General features: G+C 43.1%; 1 protein-coding gene across 3 annotated transcripts in view; it reads left to right on the top strand.

Moving 5' to 3' along the window:
- The window catches only part of LOC107994100 (uncharacterized), a 230508-nt gene that overhangs the window by 194376 nt on the left and 16631 nt on the right, over positions 1-19501 (top strand). For all 3 annotated transcript variants that reach the window (XM_062076528.1, XM_062076526.1, XM_062076527.1), the window contains one exon: positions 4790-5313. In XM_062076528.1, the coding sequence (XP_061932512.1) occupies positions 4790-5313 (524 nt within the window). The remainder of the gene's footprint in view (positions 1-4789; positions 5314-19501) is intronic.

A 19501-nucleotide genomic window follows, 5' to 3' on the forward strand; every position in this document is an offset into this window, starting at 1 on the left:
ATTCATCTAAATAAATTGTGACAATGATCATTACTAACTATTCAAAAAATCCTACATCCTACATTCCAAAAAGAACCACCGTTCCTCTAAATCAATAAAAATTCGTGCATCTGGTAGTTGCCTTCGAAAACTTTCGATTCGACATTCGACCGCTCCATCGTCCCCCGAAAATCAACCCGAAACCATCTCCTCTGCACGAGTTCGTTCGAAGATCGTTCGTATCCCCTCGCGGATCGAAGAAATCGGTCTCCAAACACGGCGGAATGGTCGAGCACGAAGAAAACCACCCTCGACGCCTCCTCTCGATCGGCGCGCGTCGATAGGGATAAAGGAGGAAGGATCGCGTCACGGCAGCAACGCGAGCACAGTTTGTACAGCACTGTAAACAGCCGGCCGGCTGGCGAGGTTACAGGGCGCGAGTAAATGGTATGTAAACCGTGGCTGGCTCACCCTTGGCCCCGGCCCCTCCCTCCCCGCACTCCGCAAACTCCATTAAAACATTATCCACGTGCCGATGCGCTCGGAAAATCAGACGCGAGCGACCATCCTTCCTTCCTTCCTTCCTCCTCCTCCTCCTCCTCCTCTCGTATATTGATATTACGTCCCGGCATCATCGCGCGCGCGCGCGCGCAATCGACTACTGCCATCGGTTATGCATGCACGCACTCGAATCTCCATTTCGTGGCTGTCTACCTCTCCACCTCCCACGATCGAACACCCTTGTCGAGCGTGGGGAGGCTCCCTCTCTCTCTCTTTCTCTTTTTCCTCTCTTTTCGTTCATTCGGTTTTGTTTTCGAGGTCAAAAAGCTTGCGCACGCAAGCGAGTGTGTATTCTTTTATTTTTATTCCCCCGGAAAAAGGGGATGGGTGAGTCGCGGTGTGTGCAGGTTTTAGCTCGATTTGTCGGTTCGATTTTCTTCCTCTTTTTGTTACTGTTGTTGTTGAGGTTGTTAGGAGATTGTTCTTAATATTTTTAGTCGAGAATTTTAGGTTAGATGGATTATTCGTATTCGTTTCGAAGTGGTTAATAAATAAGCGGGGTTTGTTTGGGGAATTTTGTTGTCGATACGGGGGAGTAAAGATAATAGCGGGAAATCCGTGAAATTCGAGCATGTGAACCGCGCGCGCCACCACCCTTCAATTCGACGTTCGTCCGTTGGAAAATTCGTTGTCGTGCGAAAAACCACTGGCTTGATCTCTCTAAAAAAAGAGAAAGAGAAAAAAAAAAGAATAGATAACAACAACGTATCGAGGGAAAACGATGAAACGTTTCGCAAACGCGTTTCGTTCTTTTTTCGACGATGTTTATCGAGACGACTGTATTGAAAATCCGATTTGGGAAATAGGTGATTTATTTCGAAAGAAATTTGAAATTGAATGGGAATTTACGTCGATCGGTGTTGATTCGATACTTTGAATTCGTATAAAGGGAAATATGTTTGCGCGTTTGTGTTGAAATACACGTGTATCAATTCGATTAATCCATAATAAGTTTTATTTAATTTGATGCGTAAAGATTATAGGTTCGTTACTCGGACCTAAAAAAAGATTAAAGAGCCTCCTTCTTTACGTCTTCGTTATGGTACGGGATCGTTGATGGATGTTGGGTTGGATGTGTGAGAGATGTGCGTGATGAATGTAACTGCTTCCCTTGAGAACGCGTTGATTTTTCCGTATCTTTAAGGCTAGAAAGCGTACAAGAGGACAGAACCGAGCAAGTAGCTCCATCTGTCGACGGCTCTGACTTAGGCTGGCAAGAAGTGGCTTGCTTCTTTCCAAGACCCACGAGTAGTGGAAAAAAAATATAACGTCTCTAACCGTACGAAGTAACATTCGTTTACGATTAGAAAAATCAATATGCTATGTATATATATATATATATATTGTACGATATTATACAGATGATAAAATATTCGTATATTTACTAAATAATCCAATCAACGTAACCTTCAATTTTGATATTTATCAAAAGCATCGGGAAAACGGTCGAATTATGGATATATTCGTGCCACGAGATTATTAATATACTTAATACCGCCACTAAATCTCACTAAGCACCCAATTACCTCTCGCCACGACCTCCAATCACAGCGCTCATCAAAAACACCCAAAGATCCTCGGGAAACGGGCAAACGAGCCCGTCAACCCATCCCCTGCCTACTCCTTCCTCTTATCCCCCTCCCCAGGATAACAAAGACCCCCGTATTCATCAACCCTGAAAAAGCCCCTTTTAAAAAGTCTAAAGCACCCGTGCAACCCGGGTCCAATCATCCCAACCTCCTCCATCGTTCCAGAAACGATCTGCCTTTCCTCATCGCGATACCCTGACTGGTCTAGGTGGCGAGATCATCATCGCGGTTTAATTAAATCGAAAATCGGATAGTCATTAATGACAAGTGGCGCCCGATCGAGATGACTCGGTGATTTCTATTGATCCCCAGGTGGGACCGCTCGTCATGGGGCCCGATACATCACGATATGGCACCTCAACGTTGGACAATCATGGCCGACGCGTTCCTCGTCGCAACGCCCTCTCAACGTTATCTGAAACAGAAAGGACGCGCGTAATGGATCATTACGTGGCCACCGCCACTTTCCCATCGTTCGCGACAATGAACGATTATCTCACGTTTTGGTTTCGAACCGCGCGGCTTGTTTGGGTTGAATGGCCTTTCGAAAGAGGTAGTGGTAAATCGCGCGTCGAATTACGTCGTTCGCTCGAGTTCACTTTTTTAGCGTGAAGTTTGCGAGAAGTCCAACGTTCGCGTATGCGGTTCTTCCTCTCTTCGCCAACAGAGGGACACGTGGACGAGCGCCCTCCCGAAAGTACTCGCCCATTCCTTTCCTATAAAGGACTCGCAATCCTGCTCTTACCTCGATGTGGCAATACGTAGATGTAATATCAAATGCATCTTTTTCCTTTTATGCTTTCACATTACAGTATCACGATGTGATTTACGCTTGATATTCCGGAATATCAAATCAAATTTAAAATTGTTTATTTCGAAAAATAAAAATCGCTTCGAGTTTCGTTCGCTTTCGTATCATTTACGAAGCAACTGAAATCAGATGTTATCGTCGAATGCATCTGCCGCGATTGGGAGAATCAGAGGAGAAGACGGTCAAATCGGGAAGGACCCTGATCTTTTCGAGGCAACGCCATATGTTCCATCGCGTTACGTAACTTGAGAAACGTAACGCCCCGTTTAAAAGTGCGATAAAAATTCGTCCAACAATCATCATCGAGGGAAAGCGCCACGCATCGATCCTTCGTATTATCCGATTAAAATCCACCAGCCTATAAATCATTGAATCGTTCGAGCATATCGATCGAGGCACGGATAGAGGCGAAGGCAAGGATTGACGCGTACATTTTCGATTAATGTTTTCGTCGTACGCGAAACCCGACAACGATAGCATCGAGAAAGATACGGTTTACGGTGGGTACGATTGTGTGTGCGTAGTAAGAAGGTCCATAAACTTTCGTGTCCCGAGATAGGAATCGTCAGGTGCGAAAAGCGTGACGGTTCTGGAGGGAAAGCGCCTCGAGACCTTACGAGTCACCGTCCCGACGACTATATACGTCGGTGTCGGTGTCTCTGAGAAAGCAACGCGCACCGCTTGGCCCATCGTGTCCGCAGGCGTTTTCCCTCGTGAAACTACCTCGCGATCGTTCCACCGTTCCGACCGATGGATTGTTCAACGCTTGCACGATACGTAGAAAAGTTCGGACGAATTTCGAAATTGGAATCCTTTCGATTCGTATTCAACGAATGATGAAATCTTAAATGAAAAGGAATATCAACTCTTTATTCGATATGTATTAAAATTTTTGCTCGATCGAAAGATTGAGAAGTCTCGGGCAGAAACAATATTGCAAAATAATTTTTATATTTAAGGAAGGTCGATAGATACGTTAAATATTGGTCACTGCTAGAATTCTGCTATTATTTTTACGAGTACATGTAAATAACGTATATTTGATCGTTTCAGTTACATTTGTTAAAGTATAAAAAAAAATAATTGTCAAAAGGAAGATCGATATGTAATGGAAAGAAAAGCGAAGGCACTCCCCGCGATCCTCCGAAATTGGCATCGTGGTAGCAAGACACGGATCGCGCCAGCAGCGATCGGCTGGTACGAAGCGAGACACTGTGGCGGCAGCAGCAGGTTGATGGATGCCGAGTCTCATGAGAAAATGGTGATGGTGGGGATGCATCGCGACCGGTCGTACATTCCAGCTCGCAGTATTGGTAGCAAGCAGAAGCGTATCGGTGTTAGTGGAACTATCGTCGCGGCGGCAGTTGTGCGTGTGCGTGTCGGTAACGGTGGCTCGTAACGTGGTGGTGTGTTGGTAACACACGACACAATGGTGGGGGCAAGTCCGGTGGTGATGGGGTGGGGGTAAGTAAGTACCCTCGGCGACCCTAGGTTGCTCGAGAACGATACCCGGAGAGACAGAAGCGAGAGAGACATACGGAACGGTCGGCGGAGCGGGCTAGAGGCCGCGAAACACAGGAACAAAACGAAAGGACAGCAACCGTGAACGAGGGTGGGTGGGGGGAATAGGTGGCGCGGGGGTGGGAGGTGCCACCGAGAGCGGTAGTGGGGGGCGTTTGTCCACGGTCACCAACACACGCGCTAATCCGGCGCGCAGCGAGAACGAACGAACGACGAACGAACGAACGAACGACGAACGAACGAACGAACGAACGAACGAACGAACGAACGACGAACGAACGTGGACGACTCTCTTTCTAACCCGTCTCTTTTCCACTGTGTGTTGCAGCGCTGGCGCGACTGTCGTCTAGTGGGGATGTCGTCTCCAGCCCCCGTGCCACTGGTAGGGAGGACAAAAGCGGCGGAGGGAGGGTAAAGCAGGCGACGCCGACGACCACGGTGACGACGACGACGACGACGACGACCGCTGCTGCCGCCGCGGCGTCCAGGGAAGGAGGCGGAGGTGGAGGTGGTGATGCAAGTGGCGGTGGTGGGGGCGCGGCACTCGGTGGGGGGAGCTGTGGTGGGGAGAGGAACGGTGGAGGTGGTGGTGGCGGTGGTGGTGGTGGCAGTGTTGGTGGTGGAGGCGATGTCGCGGAGAAGGAGGAGAGGCCACCGGCTTCAGAGAGTGTCGAGCCGACGGCCGCGTTTGACGTCGCATCCCTCGTACTGTACGGCTCGCGCGCACTACCGATCCGCCTTAAGATTTTGCTCGATCAGTTGTTCAACCAGTTGCAGCACGCGCAAGTGACACGTTTACTAGCCGCATTCGGCTGGACGTACGAGGATTACACGCGGGGATACATACTGCAGGTGAGTCGATCCACTTTCAAGAATCCGAAACGTCGTCACTGGGTTAGGAGAAAGAGGGAAAGAGAGATTGTCTTTGGTCGCGGGAGAATAGGAACAGACGCGGATTCGACTGAACTCGACTGGACTCGACTGGATACATACGATGGTACGAAGTGACGGTATTATACGGGACGTAATGTGCGCGACTTTGACGATCGACGGACATGACCGCGTGACAAAGTGATGTGTACGGATAGAGTAGAGTAGAGAGTGGTCCAAGTTCAACGATTTTACCGATCGAATGGAAGGCAGTAGGGCGATGCACAGTGACAGCGGTGAATCAGAAAGCTCGCTGAATCAAATATTTTGATGGATGCAAGAGAAGAAATATGACAACGTGACGTTGATAGAACTAGAGCAGTGGAATAAGGAGCTCGATGACGAACAATGGACTGACAACGGGACTGACCGATCGATTAGGCATTGATTCCAAATATAATAATAAAACCGAATAATGGAGTAAAAAAAAGTGACAGGTATTCCAACATCTTTTACGTTCAGTTTACGTTTGAGTTTCGATCCAAGTTTATTGACCATTTCATCGATTCCCCTTTCGATCACCGTTATCGAAACGCAACGATTCGAAAGCGATGCAGTGTTCATCGATTCAACGATCAGTGATGAAACGAGGTGTCAAATTGTCGCGGAGTGTCCATCTTTCTTCGTCGATACAGTGTCTTCGAATCGATCGCGAGAGACGGAACGTCTCTGTGAATCTAATGGAAAAACAGAAAGAGAAGACGGAGTGAGGAAAAAATATCGAAGGAGCTGTGTTTGAAAGTGAGCCGTGAAGAAGTGCATGGTGTGCCCGTTGCGCGACCACATGGGAATTTCGTCGAGTGATCGACGAAGAAGAAGATAGCATCCGAAATGTGCAAAGATCGATGGATTCGGCGAATTTGGGTGATTTTTTTTTGTCGAGTAAAAGACCGATTTTATTCTTTCGATTTTTCAAAGACTGTAAAACTGTTTGTTCGTGTTTTTTTTTTTTTTTTTTTAAGTGTATACGCAGGAAGGAAAACAAAAATAAGGAAGTTTCGTATTAATTAATACGATTAATCGAAAGGATCGAAAGTTCGATGGGTGCGCAATTGAACTGACAGTGATGGACTCGAAGTGTCGCGATTTATGATCATCCACGAACTTTGTAAAAGTCCTTCGATTCGGAGGAAATTTTCATTTCAAATTTTCAATTTCCTCGTTATTTTTCTTCTTTTTTTTTTTTTTTCAAAAAAATTGAAATTTTCGTTTTCGTTTTCGTTTAGTGAAATTGTCAGTGACGAACAGTCTCGCAGTGATCGCCAATCTGACTAAGAAATTTCTCGGATCCAAAGATTTTTTTCTTTTTTCTTTTATTCCTTAAAAAGTGATTATGACAATCTCCTTCGATTCTCAAATTTTTTTTCCTCGCACATAGTGGAATTACGAATGGTGGAGAAAAAGTGTTTGCGACGTAGAATGATCCAAGAAATAACTTTCTTCCTTGATTGACGTCAAACTTCTTTTTTCACTCCCCAAGAATTTAATCGTTAATTCACAATGGAACTGTCAATCGTCAGCACTTTTCCTTAATTTTATAATTTTTCTTACCACATAGACAACTGTCAGTGGAAAGTGTCGATGATGGACACTAAGAGAAACATCTCGCGTTATTAATTCCCCCCCCTATTCTCAAAATTTTAAACTCGTGTTTATCGTTAATCTATACTATAATAAATCCACCGCGATTCTTGCATCGAAGAAGATAATATTTCAGGATGGATCGAAGAAAACCGTTTTTCCATTCGCTCGAAAAAAGACATCTCTCGAAGGCAAGGGATACGACCGAAAAAAAAAAGAAAAGAATCTCCTCCTCGCCGAGAGCAAAGAGGAGAAAAAATTCGAATCGCAACGACCGAAAGGTTATTCAGAGTTACGCGAAATCGATCTCGCGAACAAGATCGATCCCGAGCCAAGCCGTCGGTCGTTCGATCGATCGGTCGATCGATCGTGGCATCAGAGGTTAGAGGCTGCTGCCGCCGCGTTTCTGGGAAACGCGCGCTTCGAAAATACGCGCGCCACGGCCGCGTATATTAATCTCTCTCTCTCTCTCCCTCTCTTCTCGTTTCGATCGGCGTGGCGGCCGCTAGCGCTAGAAAATGGCCAGTATCCGTGTAAACTGAATTGCGCCGATGTCAGCGTGAAATTAAAACGTATGGAGAACCGGTTCTCTGCGTGCGTGCACGCGCGCGCGCGCCTGTTTTGTGCTCGTGCCTCCGCGAAGATCCTTCTCTCGATTCGATCGAGAAGGGAGAGGCGAGGGGGAGAGGAAGAAAAAGAGTCTTTTTCACAAGCGTAGCGTTTCGGGGTTTCGGGGGATTTGTCACGAGAGCGAGAAGAGGTCCCTCTTTTCTGCTGTTTCTCGTCATCGTTTTTCACGGATGTGTGAATAAATTCTTCTGGTATTTAATTCAAGTAAGAACGTAACAACGAGTGGTTAACGAAATTTTCCTCGTTTGACACTTTTTTTCTCTCGACTGGATCGAGGCGACACGTAATCGCGCGTTGTTTTCTCGAGTGTCGTAGGTCGGTGCGGGCCGAAACTGGCGGAACGTGTCGAGAATACGAAAGAGGGAGGTTCTGGAGCGCTTTTTCTGCGGCCTCGAATCACGCTGATTACGATCCCTTCAAACGTTCCATCTCGATGCCAAACCCATCCACGACGGGAAAATTCTTCGGAAAAATTTGCCAATTATTGCACCTCAAAGATATTTTTCATATAATCCAGAAATAGTGGAAAAATTGTCTATTTTAATCAAAAGTTATTGGTGAAATTGAAACACGGTATCGAGTTACTTTGGACATCAAATCTATTAACCAGAAAATGAGGGAAAAAAAGTTATCACTCGAGGAATATTCTTATTATTAAACCTACTTTGGATGTACGAAATTTATCAAGTGCTCGGAAAAAAAAAAACAGACGATCTATTTTCGAGCAATTTCGATAAAGTTTTCGATAATTGGTCGAAGATATCCTCTTTCGTATTGAAGAGAGAAAAAAGAAGCATCGTAGATCGTTAAATGTAACGATTCTACTTAATACTTTCTAGAAACTATTATACGTATCTTGTGCAATTATTTTCGAGAGGTTCGTCCGAGTTACGTCACAAAGCTTGCGTTTTTTTTCCTCTACTGGAACGCGTTGAAAGAAGAATCCGAGCCGAGCCGTGTTTGGAAAGGCGTCGCGACACGGATGGAGAAAGAAATTCGTGGGACGCCTCGTTCCGATGGTTAGCGGTTGAACGAGAAAGTACCATAGGATATTTATACAGGTTTAACACGCGAGACCGAAGTTACACTTGATACTTTCACCGATACCGATGCATCTTCGCCAACTCGATCGAGAATAGCACGCGTCCGAAATTTCGGTTTTCCGATTAAAATGGCACGGTTTTTAAAGTGTGATGAACGTGAGATAATTGATTCCAAGTTTCGTGTTTCGTCACGCTTCATTCCCTCCCGAATGAGTCAAATTAAATAGCGCGATAGATAAAACTATATATATAGATATATATGTATCGAGGATAATTTTGACGTAATCGAAACGTGACGGAAGAAAAATTCTTTTTATCGTGGAAAAATATATCTATATATATATATATACGTACAACGAAGTAGATAAAATGAGTGTTGTTTCAAGAACAAACCGTATCGCTCGAGTTTAAAATTGAATTATTTTTAATTCGAAATTTTTAATACGAAGAGTAATGCTCGAGTTATCCGATAGATGGTAGAACGATAGAGCAAAATGGTGCACGTTGTAATCGATTATGTAAATTATACGCAAAATTGTTGAGAGAAAAAACTAGGTAACCCTATTTTTTCATCTGACTCGAATCAATCGTCGCTACTTTCGTCAACACATTACTACATTTAAAATCGAGTAAGATTCAATTAAAATCTTAACTTTTCTTCTTGAATATCAACTCGTCACGACTTATCGTTTTAATTATAAACGCATCGAGTTAGTCCATTTTGTTGAACAAATTTTTAATTCTTTAATTCTCTCTTTCCAGCCAATTGACGGATCCATAATCGGACTCGTCCTTTCGATAACGCGAGATGATTCTTCCCGAATCCTCGATTCAGTCGCGATATTCCTAGGCAAATGTCAAGGAGAGTGGAAACCTGTTTGCTTCCACCAGGTCCATGCGAGATCTGTCCTACGTTGGAAAATCTCATTCATGAGCGCAACAATTTTTTACCAATCTTTTTTAGAGGCCAATGAAAAATGGAAACTTTCCGGAAAACTCACGATCGAGTTTTCCAATTAAAATTGTCAACGAATCCCAAGGCAGGTCGGTTAATGGCGGCAACGTTGCACGCGACACGTCCACGGCCAATTATCGCGATATGCCGAAACCCGAGGAAGGGGCGCGCCAATTCCGCCTTCCCTCCTCGCTTCTTACGTCGACGACGGCCATCGACCAACAATCTCGCTAAGGATTTTCGATTAAGCATCGTCGAATAAGTTTATCTCGAGAAGAAGCTTGGCAGCGGGCGATAGAGTTCTTCTAATTCGTTTCGTCGTAGAATCGCAGCAACAAGTGAGTCGATAAAATTTAGAGTGGAAAGTGTTTAAAAATGCTGGGAGAGAGATTCGTAAGGAAAGGACGAGGAGTCGTGGTTTGCCACCGCGCACGAACGTCGCGTCAACCGAAACTCGTCCAACGAGTCTGGACAAAGGAGAGAGGGCGCAACGACGAGTCCGTGGCAATTTGTCGGCCAATAATCGTGACGAATTGTCCGCAGGCGACATTGTCGCGGGCAGAGGAGGGAAGAATGCGGTTGGTCGGGATTCGGGGTTCGGCAATTTATCCTTCCACGAGCTTTTTATTTCTCTAGCCACGGGGAGGGGGGAGGGCGCCACTGTCACGAGTTGAGTAGAGGAGGAACAATGCGCCGCGCACGGAATCGTGTCATCTTTTGTAATTGAAACGACGGGGTTCTTGGCATGCTAGAAACCGTGTTTCTTTATCGCCGTTGTTTTTGAAGAATTGGAAGGGGTTCTCGGTTGTGTCAACCGTAACTGTGGTGAATTTTTAGTCAAGTGTTCGTTCGGGATAAATGTAATATTATTTCGCGAATTATGAAAATAAGACCGCTTTCATATATATATATATATGTAAGTTGAGCGTGATGGATACGTATATACAAACTGAATACGATTTTTCGGATGGCAATCGTTTGCACGTATGATCTTGCACAATGATACTTTATAAATAGGCTCGAGCGATGTTATCCGATATTTTATTTTCAATAGAAATAATATTCGCGAATTTCTGCAGAGGACTCGTCTCGAGTTGTCTTTGATATATATATATAATATGCACGGATAATAATAATTCTACTCGAGGATTCGAAAATATAGAGTGAATCATCAATCAATCACCCCGATTTTCTAGTTTCTTCCTCCTACGCTCTTTCCATCGCGAAAATGGCAAATCACTCGTGATAATTGTATAATTACTACTTGTCAAATGGTGTCCATCAAACGAGCGATAAACACGTAAGGATTGGTTGAAACGGGCGACAAGAGTTCGATGAAATTAATTTCACTTTCTAAAATATTACCTTCAAGAGGTATCTCGTGTGTCGCGATCGTGATAATTACGTTACTCGATCGATTATATATTCTATTGTATATCCTTCTTGCAAATTGGCGTGTACACAAATTTATTCATATTTTCCTTTTTATTTACATTCGCTCGATTACTTACGCTTCGAGATTTGCAATCGGAACGCGACGGAACATTTTAGAAGAAATTTCTTCGAAAATTTCCCCGATTCTTCACGCTTACTTACCGTCAAATGGGGATTCGAAACAAGTAGATTTATCGTCGAACCGTTAAATGGGCGATAATAAAAGAAGAATAAAAAAAAAGAAATTCAAAAATAAACTCCACGAATCTGCCACGATCGAGTTTCTCCTCCATCCATGTTTCAAAATTAGACGAAAAAACATCATAACGAAGAAAATTTTCCATAAAATCTCTCTGAAAACACCACCTCGTTGTTGCAACAACTTGTAAAATAGACAAAAAAACAAGAAAAAATTCTCAAACCCTACATAATCCAAACTTCCAAACAAAATTATTAGAGAATGCAAAGAAGAAGAAGGCGAGCTGGAAACAAAAGGGGATTTTACCGAGCGGTGAAACGAACGCGTTGTATCTCGTTGCCATCTTCTTGCGGACGTGGAAACGGTAAATCATATCCGCGGCCGTATCGAGCACGAGTTTCGCGGGGCGGAAGGCAATTTCGCACGACAAGCGGCGATACAACCGCGGTGGAATCCGGTAGAAGAGGGGCCTCGCTTGGGAGCAGCAGCGTTTTAACTGCGCGGACGTTTCGAGGAGACCGCCTTCGATTTACGACCGAATTTTCTGCGCCTCGAATCGCGACCGAGGACGTTTCGGCCGATGCCCTCGAAAACGTGAGAGAAACGTGAGGGAGGGGATTTATCGAAGGGAGAAGAGCGTTATTTTAGAGGGAGGTATTCTCGGATCGAGTCCTTCCATTCCGGAAAAATGGCTGAAAGAAATTCTTGGAGGAGGAGGGAGATTTGTTTTTTAAGGGAAAGTACGTTTCTTGGATCATGAATTTTGTTGATTTCTTTATATTAATAATGGTTTTTGTATAAATACGTGAGGTTTGGTGGGAATATTTGTTTGAATGAATTGATATTTTTTTATTGATGCTTTTAAATTTTCGAACGAGAGAATTGAAGACGCTTCGTCGTTTTTCGAATATTTAAAGAATTCATCTCGTTACCTTACTCCACTTTTGCGAATATTTAGATAATTCACTTCACATTCCTCCAAAATAATTCCATAACAAATCCATCGTTCAATTTTTGTCAATCGTTGTTCTTTCATTTTCAAATCGAATTTTTTTAAAATTTCGAATCGAAGGAATTCATCTCGTTATCGTCCTCCACTTTTGCGAATATTTAAATAATTCACTTCACATTAAAATAATTCCATAGCAAATCCATCATCCAGGACAGCTTGACAATTGTTCTTTTTCATCGACAAAGAGAAATTTTTGGATCGAAGAAATCATCAATTTTCGCCATCTTGGCGAATACTTAAATAATTCATTTCATATTCGTTCAAAATAATTCCATAGCAAATCCATCCTCTACGACAGCTTGTCAATTGTTATTCTTCTTGATCGACAAACAGAAATTTTTCGAAAATATTCACTCATCTTAAAAATCAGTTCTCGCCATCTTGGCGAATATTTAAATAATTCACTTTATACTCCTCCAAAATAATTCCATCCAATTTTTGTCAATCGTTGTCCTTTCATTTTCACGTCAATTTTTTAAAAATTTCGAATCGAATTCATCTCAATTATCGCCATCTTACGCCATCCACTTTTGCGAATATTTAAATAATTCACTTCATACTCCTTCGAAATAATTCCATAGCAAATCCATCGTCTATGACAGTTTGACAATTGTCCTTTTTCATCAAGAGAACAAAGAGGACAGAGAGAAATTTTTTGATCGAAGAAATCATCAGTTCTTCCAAAATAATTCCATCCAATTTTTGTCAATCGTTGTCCTTTCATTTTCACGTCAAGTCGAGTTTTTTAAAAATTCCGAATCGAAGGAGTTCATCTCATTATCAGTTATCGCCATCTTACGTCCTCCACTTTTGCGAATATTTAAATAATTCACTTCATATTCTTTCAGTGTCCTTTTTCATCGACAAAGAGAAATTTTTCAAAGATATTCACCTCGCACTCCTCCAAAATAATTTCATAACAAATCGTCAATAACAATTTTTGTCAATCGTCCCTCTTTCATTTTCAAGTCGAGTTGTTTAAAAATTTCGAATCGAAGGAGTTCATCTCATTATCAGTTATCGCCATCTTACGTCCTCCACTTTTGCGAATATTTAAATAATTCACTTCATATTCTTTCAGTGTCCTTTTTCATCGACAAAGAGAAATTTTTCAAAGATATTCACCTCGCACTCCTCCAAAATAATTCCATAATAAATCGTCAATAACAATTTTTGTCAATCGTCCCTCTTTCATTTTCAAGTCGAGTTGTTTAAAAATTTCGAATCGAAGGAGTTCATCTCGTTGTCAGTTATCGCCATCTTACGTCCTCCACTTTTGCGAATATTTAAATAATTCACTTCATATTCTTTCAGTGTCCTTTTTCATCGACAAAGAGAAATTTTTCAAAGATATTCACTTCCTACTGCTCCAAAATAATTCCATAACAAATCGTCAATAACAATTTTTGTCAATCGTCCCTCTTTCATTTTCAAGTCGAGTTGTTTAAAAACTTCGAATCGAAGGAGTTCATCTCGTTGTCAGTCATCTTACGTCCTTTTGCGAATATTTAAATAATTCACTTCATATTCTTTCAGTGTCCTTTTTCATCGACAAAGAGAAATTTTTCAAAGATATTCACTTCCTACTCCAAAATAATTCCATAACAAATCGTCAATAACAATTTTTGTCAATCGTCCCTCTTTCATTTTCAAGTCGAGTCGTTTAAAAACTTCGAATCGAAGGAATTCTCCACCTGCGCGCCTCCACTCTCGGTTTTCCCACTCGAATCGAAATACGCCCCTCTCGCGGATAAATTCGTCACGGTCGCCCTTTCACGGACGGAAAAAAGAATCGCGCCAATGAATAACCGCCGCCCCAACAAGAAGAAAAACGCTGCGCAAAGAGCGAAATGAAACCAGCTTATACAATTACGTCTGTCAACGACGTCTGGATCCGCTCCATCCGCTAATAAACCGGCCGATTCCCGATCCCGAGATATTATCGAGAGCTCGGCCGAGCGGCGGCGGCGATCGCCATCTGGCCGATTATTTCACTCTTAGATCGATACGTGCCGCCTCACGGCTTTCTAGATGATCGAGAGATTTTAACGGAATGTTGAATTGCGGTCGTCGAATTTTTATTTATTTATTTATTTATTTTTTTTTCGATTCGATTCGCAACGATGGAGCAGTTCAACTTGGCAATCGAACTTTAACTTTTCGTTTTGAATTCAACTGTTGATTTGCGTATTTCGTTCGATTAGATTGTGATGCAATTATAGAGCCGATTAGATTAGAATTTTTTTCTTCTTTCTCGTGCGTTCAATGAGAGTTTTTATATTTGTGACACAGACGCGATCTTGTGTGTCTTTTTTAATCAAAAGACAGTGCAAAGTTTACACGATTCGGCTATTGAGCGATTCGAAAGGGAAGAAATATATCCGGAAAATTGGCCAATTAACATTGGCAACGAATGTTGGAGGGAATGCTCGGATTTTATTTATCGTGAAAAGGTCGATCGATCGATTCCATCGAAGACAATGCTTTCGAACCTGTCTCCACCATTCGCGTAGGCGTCGCTTTTTCTTTCCTCTTCTCCTTCTTTTCCACCGTCGAACGCGTTCTCGAACGACCTCACGATGATAATCGCGAATGACTAACCTTGCATTGTGACTTTAACCGCGGCTCCCCCCTCCTCCTTTACGAGCCTTCGATTCGATTTACGTCGCTCGGGACGGAAATTCGCCATCTTCCAACTTTCCCGGCCGACTTTTACTTCGCACTTTGCGATCAAAAATCCCAATAACCGATTCTTCACGCAGGAAGAAGCGAACTTATACGCAATCTTCCATTACGACGTCTCGCTAATTTACAATTATTCGCGCTCTTCGAATTAAATTTAAAAATTCCTCGCCTAAAAATAAAATTAAAATTTCGATCCTCCTGTCATCCGAATAATTTAAAATTCTCTCGAAACTGGCGTTGAAAGCAATAGGAAAAGGAAAAAAAAAAGAAAGAAGAGGAAGAAAGGAAAAAACGAAGAAAGACACGTGGGATCGAAAGTGGCAACGATAAGTGGAGAGAGCGGAAAGGATGGTAGCCCGGAGCCGATCGACCTGTCATTACTCCACCTCGATAGAAGGCATGATCCAAAACCGTAAATTACAGAGCACATCCTGCGGACTCCTAGAGAAGGATGCGCGCACGGGGACGGAGGAAGAGGTAGGAGGAGGGGAGAGGATCGATCCGCACGAGCGGAAACACGAAACGAGGCGGCGTGATCTGGCGTCGAGGGGAATTAAAACTTGGACCCTGGCTGCTGTTCCTACCACAAAGGAAGAAAGGGAGAGGAAGACGGGTCAAAGACTTTCGAATTCTCGATCATCGCTCGTTTCGATTCGGTGGTGGAATCGGTGAATATTTGCTCGCTGCGATCATTGCAGTTGGAATCCAATATGAGATAAAAATACACTACGTGCGGTGTGTTTAATTTAGATATAACTTAGGAGATTTAAACATCTATAACGTTTATCGAATCTAACGTGGATATTTTTGATACGGTGTAAATTTTGCAAGAAATTTTGCCGATTTTACTCGAGAGGGGAAAGCTTGGATCGATAAAAATAACGAAAGCTGAAAAAAGGGAAAAAATCGCGAACGGAAAGCAGAGTTTTGAAACGATAAACGAAAGGATACTACGCTAGTATTTGGAGCGCGTTAACGGCGAGCGTGGATTGTACAACTTCATCGCGGGGCCGAATATAATTAACGTCAAAAGCGCGATACCACTGACAAGCGTTTGCGTTTCAACGCACGCTCGTTCCAGCTTTGAACCGTGACGCGTTACGTTTCAATTCGACCAAGAAATATATATCCCTGCTATATTAACACGTCTTTTTTTCCTTTTTTTTTTTCTTTTTTATTTTTCACCGCCGAATTTTCCGCGTCGATACGATCGTCACCTGACGAACCGACGGCACCGACTGCGCAATTCGTGAAACAAAATGGAGTGTCTCGAGAAAAGAACTTCGAACGTGCAATTCCTCTCCCTATTTTTAGCTGTTCGATTGTTTGAACGGTAAGTTGTTGCCGTGTTTCTTATAACCGATATATATCTTATTGCAATTTCATTAAATATTCATTCATTCTTGTAAATAAATAATATTCGAGGATCGGTGGATTCGATTTTGTATAATATATCGTTATTGTTACTATCATTATAAATATCGTTGTATTTAGCGATATTTTTTTCAACCTAACCTAACGTAATCGAGCCTTAATCTTAATCTCTTTCTCGCGTTAATTTCTGCGAAAAAAGGAAAGAAAGGAGGGAAGAAAAAAAAGACACAGGATTTCGCGGCACATTGTGAGTCTGAAGCGGGTAATTCGATATTAAAGGCTTGTTCGTGTAAATAATTGGTGATTGAAGGTGTTAGATGGAAACTGTCGTGTAAGTGAACGAAAAGTCCGGTGTTAAGCCATTGGATAATTATAGCGTTGGAGGCCTCTGATATATTACGTGACAAGTTTAGTATGCGAGTGATTATACAGTGCCCGTATTATGGAAGCGACAAAAAAGTGGCAAGTTTTATTTTAGAAGCGATATTAGGCGAGCCTTTTCACAGTGTTATGAGTAACCTAAAAAATTACAGGGACCGAATATTTCCTTGCGCGGTAAAAAAAAGAAAAAAAGAAATTTCAAGGACTCGGGCTCGATCGATCTAAATTGCTATATCCCACGGCTTGTGTGTCCAAATATCGTAAAACGCTGCTTCCTTTTTAATCTCGATCAATCATCTAATAGGAGAAAAAAGTGGACAAAGAGAAAAAAGGAGAATCGTCTATACGAAAAGTTTCATTGCAGGGTTAATCTCGATAGAGAGAGAAAAAAGAATTGTTCCTTGTCGGAGGATGAAAGAGAACGCCGTTAAAAAAATTTCCCGGATTCAAAATTTGCGCAAACACTTGTTCGAACGCGCAAAGATCCAAAGGGGCCACAGTCCAAACAAGCTCGAAGCAAAGAAGATCCCACTCCAGGAAAGCCGAGAACTCGATCGCGCGACCATCGTCCAAACACTCGACGATCTTAATTTAGCCGCGAATACCTTGCATCGAACCTCCTCTTTGCCTTTGTCGTCCGACGAATCTCTTCCAGATCTGGAAAATCGAATCGTTGAAAGTCGGCGAAAAAGCGGGAAAGAATAGGACGCTCGGGGATTGTGATCGGTCACAAAGTCGCTGTTACTGGATGTTACGAGATATCCCATTATTTAAGTCGCTTGCTCGTTCCAGCCGGAGGCTCGGGATTATTCCTCCCGTGACGAAGGCGGCGTTAAACGGGGTAGATCAAAGTCACATTGTTCGCCTTCCACCGATGGCTGGTAAGGAGAGCAAGTGGGGAAGAAACGGAGGAATGAAAGAGGAGGATGAAATTGTGCTCGATATCGATCGTTAATGGCCGGTTCTCGATTCCTGGTCGCGGTTGAACAAAAGGGGGCAACAAGTATTAACGATCGTGGACCGCGAGCCGGCCGATTCGGTGGCCGATCCCGCGCCCCGATAACGTTCCACCAGCCTTTTTTCTTAATGTACTAATGCGTAATGCCAGTGTTTAATGCCGTCCCACGGCCGCGTAATCACCGGTGCTCTCCCGCGGCTGTAACTGATTGAAACCGGCGTGTCCTCCTCGCAAAGGGGACGAGATTATCCCCTGGAATCGAGGGGATGAATCGGTTTCGTATCGAGGCGATTCTTTTCTGAAAAAAGGTTTCTTGGGTTTCCTCGAAGAAGGGTTTTTGTGAGAATTTGCGAGAGAAAAATAATTGGCTGCGTAATTTTGAAAGGGAAACTTTGCTTGGAATTCGAACGTACGGTTCAGAGAAGGTGTTAAGTAGGCTTAGTTTTTTGATATTTAACCCTATTTAAAAGGCTTTTAGCAGGAACGTGCGGTTGTAAGGAAATATCTTTGTTAAATTTTTGCATAACGTTCATAATATATAAGAAAACAAATATCAACTCTCGAAATTATTCCACGGATATAACGTAAATACACTATTTACTGTATTACACGCAGTGACTAATATCGGTGAATTTAAATAGAAACGTTTGTAACTGGCGTTACGTCTTTAATCTCCGTTTTCACGTTCCGACAGACCGAAAGATAAAACGTAACTTATTTTTATCATTCGCATCGCCCCGTTCGATCGTCGACGAGAGTACGTATACAAATTTCGAAAGAAACGTGCCAATCACGATTGAAATCTCCCGACCGATTTAAAAAACACCGAAAACATCGTTGAAACGTCAACCGTAATTATCGAAACACGATCGAGACGCGACCATTCAAATTCACTTTCGACGCAACGGAGAGAGAAAACAAAAACACGATCTCCCCTTTCTCAACAGTGTCTCGAAATCACCAAAATTGCCTTACGTAACAAATCAACGTGTCCACTCATCCCATGCACCGTGCACAAAAAAACGGGAGAGAAAAAAACGTGGAAAAAAGCGCGCACGTACGCGCACACCAGACGGAAGGAGAAACGCCGCGGTAACAGGCCGAAACGGAGACAGAGAGGATACGTACGAGGCTTTTCGAGCGGTGGGGAGGGAGCGAGAGCGAGAGAGAGAGAGAGAGAAAGAGACTGCAGGTAGCTGCAATCCAATTTAAAGGCGGATATCCACGCGAGATCTTCACGATTTCTACACACGAATAAGACGGCGCGGTGCACCGGCCGTGAAATCATATGCGGTGTCCAGTCACGGATGGCATTGCCGTCGATCGCTGGTTCGTCGCTGCTACTTTCGGAGGGAAACGCGGATCGTTCGCGATCGCGCCGACAGATGGCAGCAGCGATCGGGAACGCCATCGAGTCGAGTCGAGTCGAGCCGTGCGTTGACAGTGAGGCTCCGTCGAGGATCGGGGAGTCGCGTCGGTTCAGCCGCAACGCGTGCACGCGTCCTGATCCGGGGAAAGGATTCTCTTCTTTTTATGAGAAAAAAAGAGAGAGAGAAGCTTGAGAATTTTCGTGGAAATTTTGTGAGAATGAGAATTGGAAGCGATGGTTTTGGCTGATGTAAGTAGTTTCATCTTGTCGTTTTTGTCTTATGTTTCTAGTTCGTGTAAAAATAAAGAAAAGAACAAATTTTGAAAGCGTTGTTATAGAGAATGTTACTTTTTTTTTTTGGGAGATTAGATTTATTTTTATCGATTTCACCACGGCGCATGCACGTCAAAAGTTTTGGTTGGAAATTTTCACGGGAATTTAAGAATTGGAAAAATTGGAAGTGATATATATATATATAGAGAGAGAGAG

This window comes from Apis cerana, linkage group LG6, assembly GCF_029169275.1.
Source record: "Apis cerana isolate GH-2021 linkage group LG6, AcerK_1.0, whole genome shotgun sequence".
Classification (NCBI taxonomy): Eukaryota; Metazoa; Arthropoda; class Insecta; order Hymenoptera; family Apidae; genus Apis; species Apis cerana.